The 17,925-nt window shown below is 34.2% G+C and overlaps 1 protein-coding gene across 1 annotated transcript in view; it reads left to right on the plus strand.

Annotated features, from left to right (window-relative positions):
• LOC138316247 (retroviral integration site protein Fli-1 homolog) overlaps positions 1 to 15,168 on the plus strand; it is a 41,847-nt gene extending 26,679 nt beyond the window's left edge. Inside the window, exons 5-7 of the mRNA XM_069257860.1 lie at positions 8,195 to 8,248; positions 13,002 to 13,049; positions 13,255 to 15,168. Of these exons, the coding sequence (XP_069113961.1) occupies positions 8,195 to 8,248; positions 13,002 to 13,049; positions 13,255 to 13,781 (629 nt within the window). The 3' untranslated portion in view covers positions 13,782 to 15,168. The remainder of the gene's footprint in view (positions 1 to 8,194; positions 8,249 to 13,001; positions 13,050 to 13,254) is intronic.
• The last annotated feature ends 2,757 nt before the right edge of the window (positions 15,169 to 17,925 follow it).

Here is a 17,925-nt window from a genome sequence, read left to right on the forward strand (position 1 = left end):
TACATTAAGTTGCCCTCGGTAGTCGTACTGATGAGTTTGACCACTTGACCAATATGCACTGAAGACGTAGACTTGTTGACCTCAAAAATCGGCGTGTGAAATGTTGTTGGATAAGAATTGAAAAGTCATATGAGCACAAAACGCGGTTTACTTCTTTGCAACTTAATCAACTCAAAAACAGTCAATGATATACTCATCAAAAAATCGATTGAAAACGCAAATTAATTATGCCAGTAATTATGACCATGCATTCATCATCACACGGAAGTCATTTTATCGAACAAAATAAGGTTTACCAGTTGTTGATTTTTTTTTTAAATTTTATTATTATTATTATTTTTTTGCAAAAGTAATAAAATGGTCGGTATATACGTATTTGCATATTGATATTTAATCGGTTTTGGAAAAAATAATTTAGCGCAACTACATTTATTTTTCAAATAACCATACGAATTCTGAATTCGTATATAATATCGAGAATAACAGATTTTCTGCCCCTTTGATTGTCTCGGATATCCGTCGCGAGGATTGAATTGTAATATATTTGGTATTAAAAGAAAACAATATCTGTTTCTACAATGAATACAAGATTAGATGCCAATAGAAAGCATTACTTCACTTGTCACTTTATTCGTCTTGTCTTCCATATTTTAATAACACTTTAATTCTTTATGAGGAAACAAGTCATTTAGAAAATCCTGAAAAAAGAGAGTGAACCAATTTCGTTTTAAGACATTTAAATGCATCGGTCAAGCAGGTGGTCACTGCGTCGATCCCAATCCGCACGTGTGTGTCCAATTTGCACATGCACAAACTTGCTTGATACGTCGATGGTCATTTCGCCGAATTGGATATAGTTTTCTGCTTTACTGGTTTTCTCCAATAGTAAATCTGAACTATTTAGTATGAAGGACTGGACAAGTGTCAGGTTTAGTAGTTAGAATAGCGCCTTCAGAACTGACACTCGAATGAGACATGGAATAAAATGAACTGAGATTGTTATAATGGTAGGACTAATAACAGGGTGTGAGGGGGATATAGTTTATTGTATCATCTCGTGTCAGTTGGTTTTCATTCTCAGTGTCCAACAATCGAATCGCACAATAGAATAATACCTTTCATCGGTATTTGTCTTAATTTTCAATCTTGAAAAAAATCGTGATCACCATTTTTTGTTAATATTTTGTTATAAGGAAGTGAGATGTTAATCTACAGATAGTTATACGTATGTATGTATATATAATTATTAATTATCTAAGCTTATCGCAATAAAACGCAATTTTTAAACCGACATTGGATTTGGCAGATCCGTCCTCCCTCCTCGCCCGCTTGTTTTTGCTTCAACATAGTTAGAACTTAGCTTTTAAGTTTACTCTATGTGAATGACGATAAATGATTTTCCATATTTTCGTAAAAAGGCTATCACATCATGTCTAGTTCTATATCTAATGCGACAGAAAAGTAATGTTTAATACCTACTTTAAAAGGAATTATAAAAAAAGTAAAAAGTTTCATTATTTAAAAGGAAAATTACATTTTTATCTTTTATTGGAAAAATAGTTCATTGAAATCGAACAAATGATCAGATAATCTCAGGACCATATCCGAAAATACACATTCAATATGGTAGAAGTCTGTGATTATGGACAATAATGGTGGTATTATCTGATATTTATTTTTGTACAGCCCAACAAAGATATTCTAGAGGCTCGTATGGATGTTTTGTACGGCCAATCACTAAGACATAAGTTGTAAGGTTGCTGAAAATTCTATACTTATCCCGTTTTATTAGTGGTTTTCACAATATAATGCCTTTTAGTGAAAGGTAAATCAAACATAATACTGACTCTATTATAATGTAGTTTTAACAGAGCAGTTCCCTGTTAAATAGATATATCGAGTAGTACCCGACTGATCGACATTGTTATCCTTCATTGTATTCACACACTGCACTGTTCATAGGTTCAAAAATCAAATGTCAGCCACGAACAAGTCAACGCTAATGAAACCATCCCCATTATTCGTCCGAACCCAGATATCACCGAAATTATTCAAACCAGGAAACATTAGTAAATATTTGCCTTTTCTATTTCCCTTCATCGACAAATTGTGGCTATAGAAATTTAATGTAGCGTGAAATGGTTAATTACAATAAAAAGGTATAGTGGAGCATTATTGTAGTGGGTTTGGCTTACTGTCACCTTGAGCTTGGATTCAGGTTACTGTTTACCCCACCAGAAAAGGGAGACAATAGCTCTTAAACAATCAATGATAACAGCCTATCTCCCAACTGTTCTTTTATCTATTATCTACGGCACACTACAGGTGCAACACAACACATCATAATTAAGTTTTGATGAGTGTTTGACTGTAATTATCATTAGGTGAGAGTAAAGTTTATTTCTTCGCATCTTTTGCTACAATAAGATATAACCTACTTTTATCGGTTTACTTTTGAAATAGAAGTATACAGTTTAGTTATGCAAAGATTGTCTAAAACAATAAAATGAATAAATCAACATGATGCAATCATATTCAATTATAATAATCTCCTTCACAATTCATCACCTCCGAGAACTTAGCGGCATTTGTGTCTAATTCATAGATGGTAAATAGAGATAGTTCATTAAAATTAACACTGTAACAGCATATCAGACCTATGTTTAAAACATATATCCATCATCGACATATTTACATCGTGTGTAATTATATATATATATCTAAAATATGTTCACTTATAATAATTATTATTTAATATTTAGTCATTGTTTGATATATTCCTATGTTACGTTTCATATTGATTTCGATTTGATTTCATAATATTGTTTTCGCAACATGCAATTTCAAAAGGATATTATCCTTACCATTCCACTTGGCTAACTAAGGTAGTCAGGTTACTATTTAACAGACACACCTAAGATAACACAATACGAGTAGTGATCAGTACCGCTGTTGTCAAAACCAACCCGTAAGTCTAGATAGTCCATCAAAGCTTCCGTATTTTCTGTGATGAAGAAATCAATCTGATGATGACAAAAGGCATCTCATTCTACTGCGGTTTACCATTGTAATGAGTTGTATGATATGAGATGTGAACTAATAATCAAATTCTAATCACCAATTCACACACCTTTCACATCTTGATTGGTTTTGTTGTATAATCTGATGCTCTTCCTAATTTATTCCTCGACTTTCAGTCGCTAGATTTTAATTGAGCATCCAACACCATGATGAAAGCGATGATTTTTGTCAGTGTTTGAGTACAATATGTTTGTAATGATATAATAATAAGATCTCAGAAGCATTTAATTGTTTATCAGCGGAACTACCATTGGCCTTGGGTTGTCTACACAGGTTAATAACAAAGGACAGTGATAGAAGATGGTGGCGATAATTTGTAGTAATTAGGACTTGAACGCATGCTGGAGATGCGCTGATTTGTATTGTTGTCCTATTAATGTTTTAGCTCACTTCTTAGATCGTCACGTTAATAAGGATTCTTTTCAGTTATCTACAAACTATTTCACATTTCGATAAAATTAGAACTTCAAGATAAAGCATAACAACAATAATATAATTAGTAAAAATAAGACAATTAGGATCGAGCAGTAAAGTTTTGTAATCATCCACCGTTATCTATCCCTTAATCTCTGGACCAGATTTCCGTTTCTTCCACTAGCCCTATATACATGTATCTCTGTACCAAAATTCCATTAGTTCATGTGTCTGATATTATATCACTAGCCCTCTATCTCTGGACAACGATTCCAAGTAGTTTATGTGTCTGATATTTTATCACTAGTCCTCTATACCTGGACCACGATTCCAAATAGTTTATGTGTCTGATATTCTACCACTAGCCCTCTATCTCTGGACAACGATTCCAAGTAGTTTATGTGTCTGATATTCTACCACTAGCCCTCTATCTCTGGGCAACGATTCCAAGTAGTTGATGTATCTGATATTTTACCACTAGTCCTCTATCTCTGGACAACTATTCGAGTAGTTAGCTTGTCCCTCTATGTCTGAACCAGGATTCTGAGTGGTAAACATATCTGACCTGTACAAACATGGAAAAGGGTAAAGTGATTAAATAATTAAATGACTTATGATCCAACTACAGGTCCTTCAATTCTGATTCAGGGCAATGGCAACAAATATCCATTATTGGGTTGTTTCTTTCAGTTGAGTTACCATACTCAGTTAGTTAACCCAATGTACGATATCATAATGCAGGTTATTCTTGCGGTTTTTAAGTAATATTAAAAAATAACTGATCACAATTTCACGATCTGGTTTCAAAATATTTCTTATTATTTCAAAGATTCGGAAACTATCAACCAGGCAAAAATGCCTCATTCTGATTCAGTATAACATCGTTAAATCGAATTCGACGGGATCATGTATACACTTAGGTATTCGAGTTTTATTTGGAATAAAACGCCATTATACACAATACACAGAGTCTCACACTATACGAGATTGACTAGGAGATAGCAACCGTACTTTGATGAATTTGGAGGTGATTTCAGACTTTACAATACATTCCGTAAAAATAAATATCAAAGTCACAGCACTAGCCAACTACAGCGAAAGCAACAAAGGACCACCTCCATGCAGAAATTATCAGATTGGGCATTTGGTGTTTATTACTAATAAGCTGTAGAATATTGTCAAATAAAAAAACAAAGTCACGTGTTGCTCAATTTAGAAAGGACACCAACTGGGGCGATGAAATCCACTCGAAATAACTTGTTAAAATATTACAGATGGGAACGAAAATAAACAATTTCTATTTGAAATGTTACAATTTATATTCAATAGGATAAATGTCGACTCTCTGGATTCTCATTTCCTTCCACCGTTACCCAATCGAAAAATTCCGTACAAGGGATACAACTAAAATGACCTATTTTGCATTGTGAGCCTATCAGCATTTCATTCGAGCTCTAATATTATTCACCAAAATCATGTCATACAACATAGTTTAGCACATGACGACTTATGCTACTTGCATATTTGTTCTTAAATTTCTTGTATATTTTTTTCATTTTATTAAAATGTAAATTATAATTCACATAGCAGTTCCTTATTGCCACATACATCAAATTAGACATAAAACATGATGCAGAGCTCGTTAAATGAAAACGGTGAAAATTGAATATTGACTTAAATAATCAATTAAATAATTACAAAATAAAAACAATAAAAACATTGTAAATTAATTGTAGAAATACATGTAAAACTTTATGTTTGGAAACGACAGATATCAAAGGCAGGATAATTTTCAAAACAATTTATTTATCTTTTTGTACAGTATTTCATACATTTACAATCTAAAAATTTAAAGAGTAAAGAGAAAACAAAATAAGAAAATGTTATAAAAATTAGCAAACACATTCCAAAATGAAAATATTCCAGCTGTTTGTTTTCAAGTGTTAAATTGTCCATTATCGGATGGAAACTATGACGCAAGAAAGAAGTATTACATCTAGTGTCTAAACAAATGTAGGTGAATATGAAGTAGATTTCAAACTAACCAATTACATGTATAATAGGGCCTGACAATGTGCCGTTACACCCGGTATTGTGGACGGTGTGAAGCCCCCCACGTTTCCGAGTCGTTGTATTAACGTATGACAAAGTAAACAGCGGCCTCGCGCGCCCAGCCCGGAATTGTGTTACGGCACTTAGCTGCTATCGATCAGCCGCCAAAGAAAAGAGGCAGTTTGTGACACAGGAACACATTGGCTATCGCTGATATCCGCTAAACGATTTGATTGGTTCGTACACGTAAATCACAGCTCAACGCTATAGAGTAATGCAATATATAAAACTTAAAAATGGCAAACAGCAGGAACGCAAATTATAATCATTATTATCATTCTATGTCATCGTTTAACATGAAAGCTCCTGCTGATCATCCGTCTAAAGGGTCAACGTTACAGTTTTGAAGTGACTCTGTTGAAGATGTGTTTGATACATTGATATTATCATAATTATTCTGCTGGAAGTTAATGTGAACTTATTTGGAATTTTCCACGGTATTTGTGATATTCTGACTAGTTATTGTCACATTGAAAAGCATATTATCAAGGACAAAATTGTTTTGCTATTTTATTCAACGGACAATTTGTAAAGGTAAATACTTGATAAGGAAAGAATAAACCAACCATGTCAAATGGAGCAGAAGTTTTGACTGATACTACTGACGTAACGCAAGTGCCAAAGTAGTCATTGTTTTATTCGTTATGGATGTGATTCACCAAATGTTCTTGTCACTCAAAAACTGCTAACTGTTTATTTTTTGAAGAATTAATAGAGAAATTAATTTCATTTTTGAAAATCGAAGAACCAACAAATTGATTTCATTACTCGTGAAGCGGATTACTCTGGCTTTATTTTGAGAAAACATTGCGTGACAAATCACCTGCTGTGTTGACGGATGAAAACTTTCGATATTGATGACAAGACGTTTTAACAATCCTAAGCGGGAAACCACACTCTCACCAAGATGCACATGCAAGCGTTGAAACAGGCTGATTACTTCAGACAATGCTCGTTTGCGGGCTTTTCTAGTTTCATGTTCTCAGGTAAATGCGACAACACAATTTGATGTCAGTAACAGACGTGCGTACAAACACTCGCCCGTCACAACATCAATCAGCTGCAAATCACTCGGTATCCATTACAATCCTTACTATCGTTCCTCCAATTTTAGTAAAGTGATGATGTAGTGCTAGATGTTTTTACCGATTTTGTTAAAATTATGTTTGCAATTTTTATAATAATAATTGACATTGGCATATATATTGCATATACCTGATTTTATCTGATTTCAAAAATCACTCTATATGCCCCATGCCGTTATTGCAAATGTGAACAAAATATTATTTTAGTTTAATGCGGTTGAATATAATTTTGGTCTTAACGAAAAAGCGTTAAGCTGAAATAACTATTAATATGATATCAAATTGTAAATATATTGCATTATTTAAATATATGTCTTACTGCGCTTTATATGTTGGCTGGCGGTTTTTATAGAGATTCTTAATAAATACCAGTAGTACAACACATATGAAATAGTGTGTTTTAAATGTTGAAGATGCAGTTATGAATACTGACAATAATCTCCGTTTGATAAGGGATATCTCATTGAGTTGGTATTTCTGTATTTACCCTGTGTTTGTTCTGTAACGGTCATTGACCAGACAGGGTCCATAGTCGAGTCTTTTATATGTCTATTAGGTAATTTGATTTTCTTCACCATCATATAATTGGTATAGCCAGACGGACACTTGTGTTATTGATAAGCATGTATGTTAAACGTTAAAATCTGATCGTGTTAATTTATACCAGTATTGACAAGGATACAGGTGTCGAATATACCCTGAACAGGAGGGTGATATAAATACAGATAGACTGTATATCTATTAAATGTATATATATGTTATAACGTTTCGTGGTCTTAGTAACATTTGTTCAATGTATAAATAAGAATTCATATTGATTCTAAAATGTCCGTTGTAACAAATAGTGTTGGTGTGTTCTCTGCCAAGGCCAATAAGAAATACATTAAAATAGATAATTTCAAGGGATTTCCTAGAACTTATTAACATACCCCCTCGTATGTTAAATAATAAAATATCCATAGTATTCATTGAAACATCTGGTTACAAAAATAATGATAAGTTCTACAAAACATCTGGTATATTTGAAACTGTTTTGTATAGCTCAAAATGATATTGATATTTATTTAGATGTTACGATGTGTCTTGTTACAGAACATAATTATGCTGTCTATTGAAATTGATTTAGTTTTGAGTCGTATCATTTGTTTTTGTGTAAGTGTAAGAGGTTTTCACATTGGTTCCGTATAAATTATTTCAGATAAGCGAAAGTGTTTTCAAAATACGTGCAAAATGCACTCTTTATGGTTATTATCAGAACACGATGTGACTGCGATAGTTTTACAGCAGTGTAACATTGCTTATATTTAGAATTTTCGCATTTTTATTGTAACTAGTTTTAGATGAGAACTCGATTTATAATACATCACCAAGAAATTTCGGGAAAATATTGAACTGAAACTGAATAATATTTATTATATTAATGTAATATCACATAAAATGTACATTGCAAAGACTTATTTCCCTATTCAGTACGTGTAATAAAACAACTTTCATATTTTCAGATCACGGATTTGGTAAATCGGCGTGGGCACCGCAGACGAGCCCAGCTCCTCAGGGTAGGTTGTTTACCATTATAGCGACTTAGCTACTGATCTCAGTCCCCACCACTCCCAGTATCATAGTAACATTATAGCCACTTAGCTACTGATCTCAGTCCCCACCACTCCAGTATCATAGTAACATTATAGCCACTTAACTACTGATTTCAGTCCCCACCACTCCCAGTATCATAGTAACATTATAGCCACTTAACTACTGATTTCAGTCCCCACCACTCCCAGTATCATAGTAACATTATAGCCACTTAGCTACTGGTCTCCGTCCCCATCCGTCCCAGTATCACAGTAACATTATAGCCACTTAGCTACTGATTTCAGTCCCCACCCGTCCTAGCACCAGTATCTCAGTATTTTGTTTGGTTTGGTTAAACATATTAACGGCCACGGCCATGTAAGGACGGCATCCCATTGGGAGACAGCGGTATATTCGTGTTTTGTCTTGTTTAGTGGAACTATTGCCCATTTTATAGATATATCACAGAAGCATGCCACCGAAGACACCAAGCAACACATCCCCACCCGATCACATTATACTGACAACGGGCGAACCAGTCGTCCCATTTCCGGTGTATTGAGCGCTAAGTAGGAGCAGAAATACCACTTTTATACACTCTTGTGTTTCTCGGTCAGGGGACAGAACCTAGAGTCTACCTCACAGGGGCGAGCGCTCAACAAAAAGCCAAAAGCGAGGCGGTGTAAAGGGAGACGTTAGGAATAATAAAGTCAGTTAGGAAGAAGAGAAAAATAGTATTCTAAATTTAATCGCCTTTTACTATCATGAATCAGGGGCAGCAGGTTAAATGCTAACGCCCTACCTGCATGGCTGGGCATCATAGTGACATTATAGACAATTAGTGATGTCAGTCCTACCTCCTCCCAGTATCACAATAGTGCTGTAAGCATTTTCATATCTCATAACTCATTTTTCATTCGTTATTTTTTTTGTTCAGTATCATTTTTTAGTTTAAAAACATCAAGTCAAATGTATGTAATATACAGGCCCAGGTTAAATTAAGTTCACTTCAAAAGTCATAAGAAACTTGAATCCAAAATGATTTGAATTAATACAGTTGTACAAAAATTATACGTTATTGATTATAAAATGTGCAAAATAAATACATTGATGTTATGTTAGAAACCCAAAAGTGAACTGAGTTACAGTATATAAATGTTTCAACTGTGAATAACAAACTGCTCGCGAGTCATTTGAACATTGTATCCGTTAGTGATTACATTTCCATACAAAGAGCAATACCGAAATTTAAGTACTTAAACGTAATAATGTACGTAATAAATACAACAACAAAAGCATAAAATATATTGTTATTTATATAAGTCATCTGATAAGTATTCTTGAATATTATTATATTATTCCTTTGTTTTAATTTTTCTCCGTTAGAGATGAAGTGAATATTGATTGCTCTACTTGATGTCTTTAAATCACGGTCTTTACCGTGGCATAATCAGCCCTCGTTTCTGATTTACAAAAGCACGAGAAAGTTTTCTTCCTCCTCGTTACTAACCGTATTAATCAAATGAAGACTTGTGAAAGTCGGCAGGAAAATGTGGATACAGTGATGGACCTTATTACTTCCTTACTAATTAGGTTTCGTCAATTTATCATTGTAATTTTTCCTGTTGTCTTTTCCTCCAAGACCTTTCATAGTTGTCGGGATTCTCCATCGTAAAGCAGTGTTATTTTGAAAGCGATGATTCTGACAATCCTGGTCTATTATCGTGATGCCATATTAGTTTTCGATTGGATGCAATCTTTAGGCGATTTCTGCTATACAGGGATAGTGATAGGAGAATGTGAGACGTCATTGTCTGTTCCAACATGCACAAAAAGTTACGCCGTGACTGATTTTATGGTCGTGTTTTTTCCCTTCCATAAACCCTAAACATTCCCTATTTTTTTTGTATTCTTCAGTTTTAGCTATCGATTTTCCGATTCCATATCAATCAATCATCATACATAGATACCAATACAGGCTTGTTTATTGCTGTTAGTACGTGTGGTAATGTTTGTCTACAATAAAGAAAGAATATGAATTGATAGGATTTTTTTCATTTTCACTTTTTAGAATATGTCTCAAATTCCGTTAAAAAATTGTATAAAATTCATCACAAATTTCTTTGATAGAAATGTCATGTAGTGTGCATTGTAGATTTATTTATGTAAATTTCCATTGTAAATAGTAACGTTTATATTTATTTCCTGTCTTTGTTTGTCAAAGTATTTTATTTTTAGGAATAATTTGATTTACGTGTTTTCCTTATTATTACTCTTCATTAATGTCTTTTTTATTTGTCTTGTGTTAAAGTCTATAAACTTTTTTATAAACTTTCACATGAACAGCGGCAACGTAATTTATGTCTTTGGCACGAGTGAAAGTAATTATCTAATTTAACATTTAATTTTCAAAAATCACTGTTAGAAATGACTTGAGACAGAGATGGATCCCATTTATCTGTCCAATTAGTAACGATGGTGGTTGATGATATATGTCCCGGTTCGTCTTCCACCCAGACCTCCGCTTTTTGATTAGACGCGTCATAACTGTCATGGCCGGGTATCCGTTGTTTCTGAAACTGATTTACGTTCCGGGTAGACGGTCACAACCAACGTATCTATTGTCCTACAGGTATCGATTTCGAGTGTACGACCCTTAACTACACTTAGGAAAAACTCGGTCTGAAAAGAGTAATGAAATATGTACCTTTTCGTGGGGAGTGGCAACATGCATAACGCGTGTGTCATGTACGCATGGTCTGATAGTGACAAATAAGCGCGTGCTGGGTCAAGGGTGACCATTGATTAACAGGGCCATACTGACCAGTGTCCGGGGAATGGACATTAGGTTTGTAAAGGTGTCTGCCATGGATGTAATGAAGCGTTTATTTGTATTGTAGAAGAGAATCACGGATGTAAACGATAGTCTAAGTACACATTCACTCCGCCATTGTTAACCTCTAAACAGCTCCCCGGATTGACATGGGCAAACCTTACCGACTACTCGGACTTTGTCGACCGATTAGCCAGCCGCTAATGACACCGGTATCGGCCTGAAGAGTACAGTTATTGACTCCATATGAGGTCCAGTTAGTTAATTAGACCATTCTCCTCACTTGACATGAAGTACTTTTAATTGATTACGATTCTCTTAGCTTTCTAATCCTATTTTGACAAGTCTTGCAAGGATAATTCTTTTGTTGACACTTACTGGCAGGATAAGTTATTATATTACAAAATAGAAAAATATTGCACACCAAAAATTCCTAAATGAAAACTTACATATATTTGTTCACATATTGGTAATAAATTCATTCAGTTATGATTTTTAAGATATATAAACAGCTTTGTGAATAATTTATACATATTTAAACGCGTTCATATATTATTTGTTAAAGTGAATGATGAAATGGAATTATCAGAATAATTTGTGGCAGTAATGTCTGTTTTGTTTTCCCCGTCGTGAGGCTTTGTGTCTTAGTGCAAAGTGGAGACAATACCATCCATTCTGTGATATGACTGATATGAAATTGTATTTCCTCAGCTTTCGCTTTGACAACAGTGGTTAACAATAATAATGTTTGTCACAATGCAGTCCTCATGTCAATGTATCGCTGTGTCTTTGTAATTTGTCGACATCCAAGCGAAATAAAGGGCCAAATGATATACTAGGTGCCATCCTTGTCGCATCTTTTTATGTAACGAGTCTTATCGACGTCCATATCCATGCACCACACGTGTCTAGAGAGTCGCCACCAATGTCCCTAGGTTTCTTACGTTGTATCAGCACAAGGGTCTGTTTGTCATCCCACCAAGATAAAGGTCAATACTATTTAGTATTCCGATTTTTTCACACTCTCTGTCATCATCTTTAAAGAAAGTCATAAAGATGCCATGGTCAGGATCTCGGCCACTGTCACTATAATTGTTTTAACAATAGAATTTGTATTTGTCCTCTCTGGTACACCCGGCGGTCCCTTCTATACGGTCCTCCCCAGCACCAGTAGTAATTACTCCTATCACCACTTTAGCCCCTAAATGTCCCCAGGGAGGGGCTAGTCTGATTACAGCGGTAATTTACAGGATATTATTGAATGTAGACTTTGTCCTGTGGAACTAAACCACAAGTCGATGAGAAGCTTGTTTAAATTGTTTTCTATTATCAAATTGTCTGTATGTACGGAGGTTGATAAAGGAATTGATATTTAGTCGCATGGGTGAAACTTGTAACGACCTTTCGAGGAGAAGGAAGCTGGTTACGTCCCGCGGGCCGATTCCTGTTGAAATGAGTTGGAAAATGCGAGCTTCTTTATCATCTGGTGTAGAAAATTAGCTAGTAAATTCTTATTGAACCCGTGTTATTTGTAATCTTTGTCTCTAAGCCTTCGACCTCTTCAATTGGAAGCGAGTTTGATATCTAATTGGTCACCATTCACTCTCGTCCTTTCCAGCATTGAGTTTGCTTACTGTGATGCTAAATCCCGAGATCTTCCTATAAAGAAGATAAGCGTTGTGTCGTTTAAGGATTTTACCAATTGTCTTTCGATTTTTGGTCGTGATTTTGTAATCACACTCCTCAGTATTTCATTTGCCGTATTAATTACAAAGTATCCTTTGATCAAAGGTATAATATGTTCATCAGAATAGAATTTTGCAGTCAAACTGTCACAGACTTTCTTATACATAAAGTGTATTGTATATATATACTTTTTTTACTTATCTTTTCTCTTTTCACAGATCCATATCAGCTCTATGGTCCCATTTCTAGCCGCCTATCAAGTTCCGGTGAGTTTGGAAAACATTCTAGTAAATTTATTGTAACGTTTTTTGCAATAGAACAATATAACAAAAATACTTGTTATTAACAATTTTGATGAATGGAAAGAACACAATGGTATCGTATCGGAAAGAATTATAATATTTCATATGTAATACATTTCTTTGTTTATTTAAAAATAATGACGATATATTCTCTGTTTTTCATACATAGGGAGTGGCCAGATCCAGCTTTGGCAGTTTCTGCTAGAACTCCTGTCTGACAGACGAAACGCCGGCTGTATCGCATGGGAAGGGAGCAATGGAGAGTTCAAGCTCGTCGACCCGGACGAAGTGGCCCGTCGCTGGGGCGAGAGGAAAAGCAAGCCTAACATGAACTATGACAAACTTAGTCGCGCACTCAGATACTACTATGACAAAAACATTATGACAAAAGTTCATGGCAAGAGATATGCCTATAAATTTGACTTTGTTGGACTTCAGCAGGCCATTCAGCCTACTGCACCCGACAGTGCATACAGATACCAACAGGATATGCTCATGTCCGGATATCCGTCTTCTAGACTCAATTACCTGCCTGCGCATGCGTCAATGCCAGCGCCGACCACCCCAAGCTTATTTGCAGCCACAAATCCCTATTGGCCAACGACAACCAATAATATCTCACCTTACATTTCAAATCATGTGATGTCACCGCATGCAGGACACTTATCAACACACATGGGGTCATTTTACTCGTAAAATGTTGTCCACGTTAAACGTATATTGTTATTTATGAAGAACTATTATCACATGCCCTGTCTGTATATATTTGGAGAACGTTTTATTTATAAAGATTTTTTTGTTGGAGAATCGTTGTTATTTTCAAAACGAGACATGTACATATTCTATGAAAATGAAAATAAAAAAAAAATAACGGAAGAACTTCTAGTGTGTTGCCTCTGTCACTTACAGTAAAATAATTCAATAAAAAAGAAAAGCTTACTTCATACGACTCCATTATTTACGTTGTTTTACTGTAGGATAAAGCTTTGATATTAATTTAAGGATTGATTTCAACAGTGTTTAATGCCATCAGCGTATGAAAAAAATGTTTGCGAACACTTTTCTCATAACCCGGTGGAATTAGAATATAGTGAAATCATTTTTTAGACTATTTCATAAAATAAGATACGTTTTGACTCATGATTCCATTGATGTGTCAAGGTTTGTTTTCTAAATCAATACGCAACGTCAATTTCCCTATTGTAAGGTCACGATAACATCGGGTTTTAGCGCCGTTCTCGTATAATTTTAAGTGATATGAAAAAAAAAATTAATCAGAAAGCCACATTTAAATGAATTATAAAATATTTATCTTTCTATGAAAAATATTTTGAATTTTCAATTACACTTATCTAATAAAAACAAATGATATGGCTAACATGCAAATATGCTCTAATAATAAATGGAATACTAATTTCACATACTATTCAAAGACGATACTATTAGTTGCACAGTTTATTAGTGACCTAATACGGAAAATTATTAGGACTAAAATAAATTTGTATCGGGCGAGGCGAAGCCGACCCTGATACATGTTTATTTTAGACCCAATATTTTTCCGTACTAGGTCACTAACAAACTGTAACGAATTTATCCCGTCGAAGACCCTTTCAATGAAGTAACTGCAAAATGCATTATGTACTGAGTATGGAAACCAAAACGACTCAAAACTTAAAACAATTTTCACCTCATTGAAGACTCGAATGCGTTGTCATGGTCCATTTCTGTTTAAATAATCCTAAATACAGTAAGTGTTGTCGACTTCGGTTTGCTTTGAAAGTGGTCATCAGCGCTATCATTCAAACATTTTGTCTCCATCTCGTTGAGTGCAGTCGTCGCGAAGCGTTACTTGACCGCCCTCTTGTTGCTAATGACGTTAGGGGCAAAGAACGATAAAAAACGACTGATACGATTTCTACTAACCTGATACGACTATATATTGGATATCACGTGACGTCATTTTAACCAATAGGAATACAAGATTCTTGTCTGATGCGGAATACCATTTCAAATCCTGTATAATGTATACATGTATTTTGGAGATGATTTGTTTTCATATCTTCTGATATAAAAGTAAAATCACTTATTTAGTTTTTGTTTTGTTTCGGAATTATGATTAATGATAATAATAGGAAAGAGTTAACATATGTTGTTAGACTCATAATAAAGCTATAATTGTTAGTTGTTTTTCGCTTATATTTCAGAGTACTAAATTAAAGTTGTTTTTTTCTTTGTCGCCTTTTAAGGATGGCCTCCGCTGTATACAGTATGTCGCGAATGTTTTGGGAGGTGTGTCTCTATATAATGAGTTTAGTGTTATATCACTGAAGTATGCTGTCAGAGATACCGAACAACACACCCCATCCGATCACATTATACAAACAACGGATAACAGCCAGGGTATAGAACTCAGAGCCTTCCTTACAAGGGCAAGCGGCCAACCAAAAGTGATGCGGTGTCAAATAAAACGTTAAAAAGAATAAAGTCCATTTGGAAAAAGATAACAAAAATTCTGAATTTAGTCACCTTTTACGATCAATGCTAACGCCGTACTGATAGTATACTTTTCTAAATATTTAGATAATTTTAGAGAGATACAACACTAATATAATTCAGTACTCTAAAATAGTACGAAGCATCGATTTGTTATGAGAATACGCTTTCAGTTCTATAGTTCTATAGAATATAAATGGTTTTAATTAATCCTAATCTGTTATACACAAGTTCGTGAAAATGCAATTAGTTCTTTTTTTTAATTATTATTTATGTTTTTAACAATTATGGCGATTATGTCAATTAAAAACGACGCTTAGGCCAATATCATTGCTCGTTACAAGCACGATTGAATTAATGTATGAATATATTACCTTAATTAAAATAGGCAAGACAAAAACCACACAAATGAATGTATTGAAAACAGTAAAATGAAAAATTTAACAAAATAAAAATCGTTCTTTATTTAACAATTTAACAGGAAAGCCATCGCTACCATGACTGCACAGAAATGTTTTTATTTGTATTCTGAAAGAGAAATACCGCTGATATTGTACATTTTAACGACATGATTTTATACAAAATGGTTGATTTATTATGTCCCTTATCTTCCTCATCTATCATCTAAGATATGCACAGGATTATATGGATTTTACACAATTGCTTTAAATAAGGCAATAGTCACATTTATTTCAGACTAAATAGGAATACAATGTAAAACAAATTGATATTTTAGTTATACACTGTAACAGGTATGGAATATATTATATTGATATTACAAATGTACACATCGGCAAGTCAACACGATATCTTCGAACAATTACTGCGCCATACAACCTCTTCTTCGTAAGCGACGATAGGGCTCAAAAGGCATATAAGAACTTCTTACATGTATAGAAAATGTCAAACAAGAAAACGAGATCTAAGACAAAATAATAATAAAGAACACGTATTGCAATTTACAAAATTTATAAACTTACATTAACATTTGCCAAATAACATCAACACCTACATTCTTTTCCAGATGAGTTGAAGAGAAAATGCCAAATAGCCAAATCCAAGTGACACATTTTCAGCTCGACGATTAACAAAACAACTATTAAAACAGCTATAGAAAACCATGCAACAAAAGCCTGTAGGGCGATTTTAACGAAGGAATTCACACATAGTGAATATCTGCTAGCGACTGGGTCCAGATCCCTAATGAAGACGTGTTAAACTACTGGGTGAAGACTCTTAGTATTATGATGTTTCCTGGAGGGACAAAAATTCACAAACAAAATTTTGAACATAATTAGAAATACAAATCAACAGACCAGTTTAAAACCGCCCCTGGTGTAAATATTTCTCGTATGGCCGTAATCCATCTCCGCAATCATTATAATGAATATATACAATGTTCGTCAACATACAACCCACATAACGACTTTGGCTATCTATAGTAGTGTTTTTAAAATGAAAATTACACATTGGAAACCGTATATATGGGGTGATTATCAAACATTTAATGGAGAAAAGTCTTACAACTCAAGGTATTTATAATTAGGTTGGAAAAATATTATTTTTAACGAATTTTGAAAAATCAAATTTGAAAATAAAAATCATAACGAAACTTGAATCATATAAGAACAGGTCATTTTAATAATCTAAAAATTGTATTTCTTCTATATCTAATTTGGTTTTTAGTTACGTGATCTTGTAGATGTTTTTTTGTGTGTTTTGTTTGCTTTTTAATGCAATGTACGTCAGTCTACAAAATGACTTAAATATAATATGCTGGTTACATTAATAGAAGGCTATATATGCGTCTGATGGTAACGAACACCGCAACAAAAATCTGAGTTAAATCTGAGAAACATCACGATATACATGGAGAACCGTGTCGCCATAGCACAACCAGGACGTATATTATGACAAAGTCTGACCTAATACCACAGCGAGGGACATGGTATTTGAGCACATTACGTTCATCACTTCTTACACTCGAGTCGTTATTCTAAGCACATTCTGCCGTCAGTAGTCGACGTCTACCACGATGTTCCTGTCGACAAAGGAAAGGTTGATCCAGCACCAGAAACCTAATCTTTCTAGTGAAGTCACTACTTCTCACTGTGTCATTGGTTATGTACGGCTAGGAATACGTAAATCAGTTTACTCTTCCTTGACAAAGTTGTTTCCATTTGTCATTCGTCTTTTTAACTTTGTCAAAGTTGTATAGATAATCAGGTACATAAAGGTGTTTTTTTCGCATTGTTTTCTTTGTGGTGTAATTGATCATCCTAGATAAGAAACAACAAATTACCTTAAAATTATACATTGTTATAAACCGACTGATTTGAATCATTTT

Source organism: Argopecten irradians, chromosome 2 (assembly GCF_041381155.1).
Source record: "Argopecten irradians isolate NY chromosome 2, Ai_NY, whole genome shotgun sequence".
Lineage (NCBI taxonomy): Eukaryota > Metazoa > Mollusca > Bivalvia > Pectinida > Pectinidae > Argopecten > Argopecten irradians.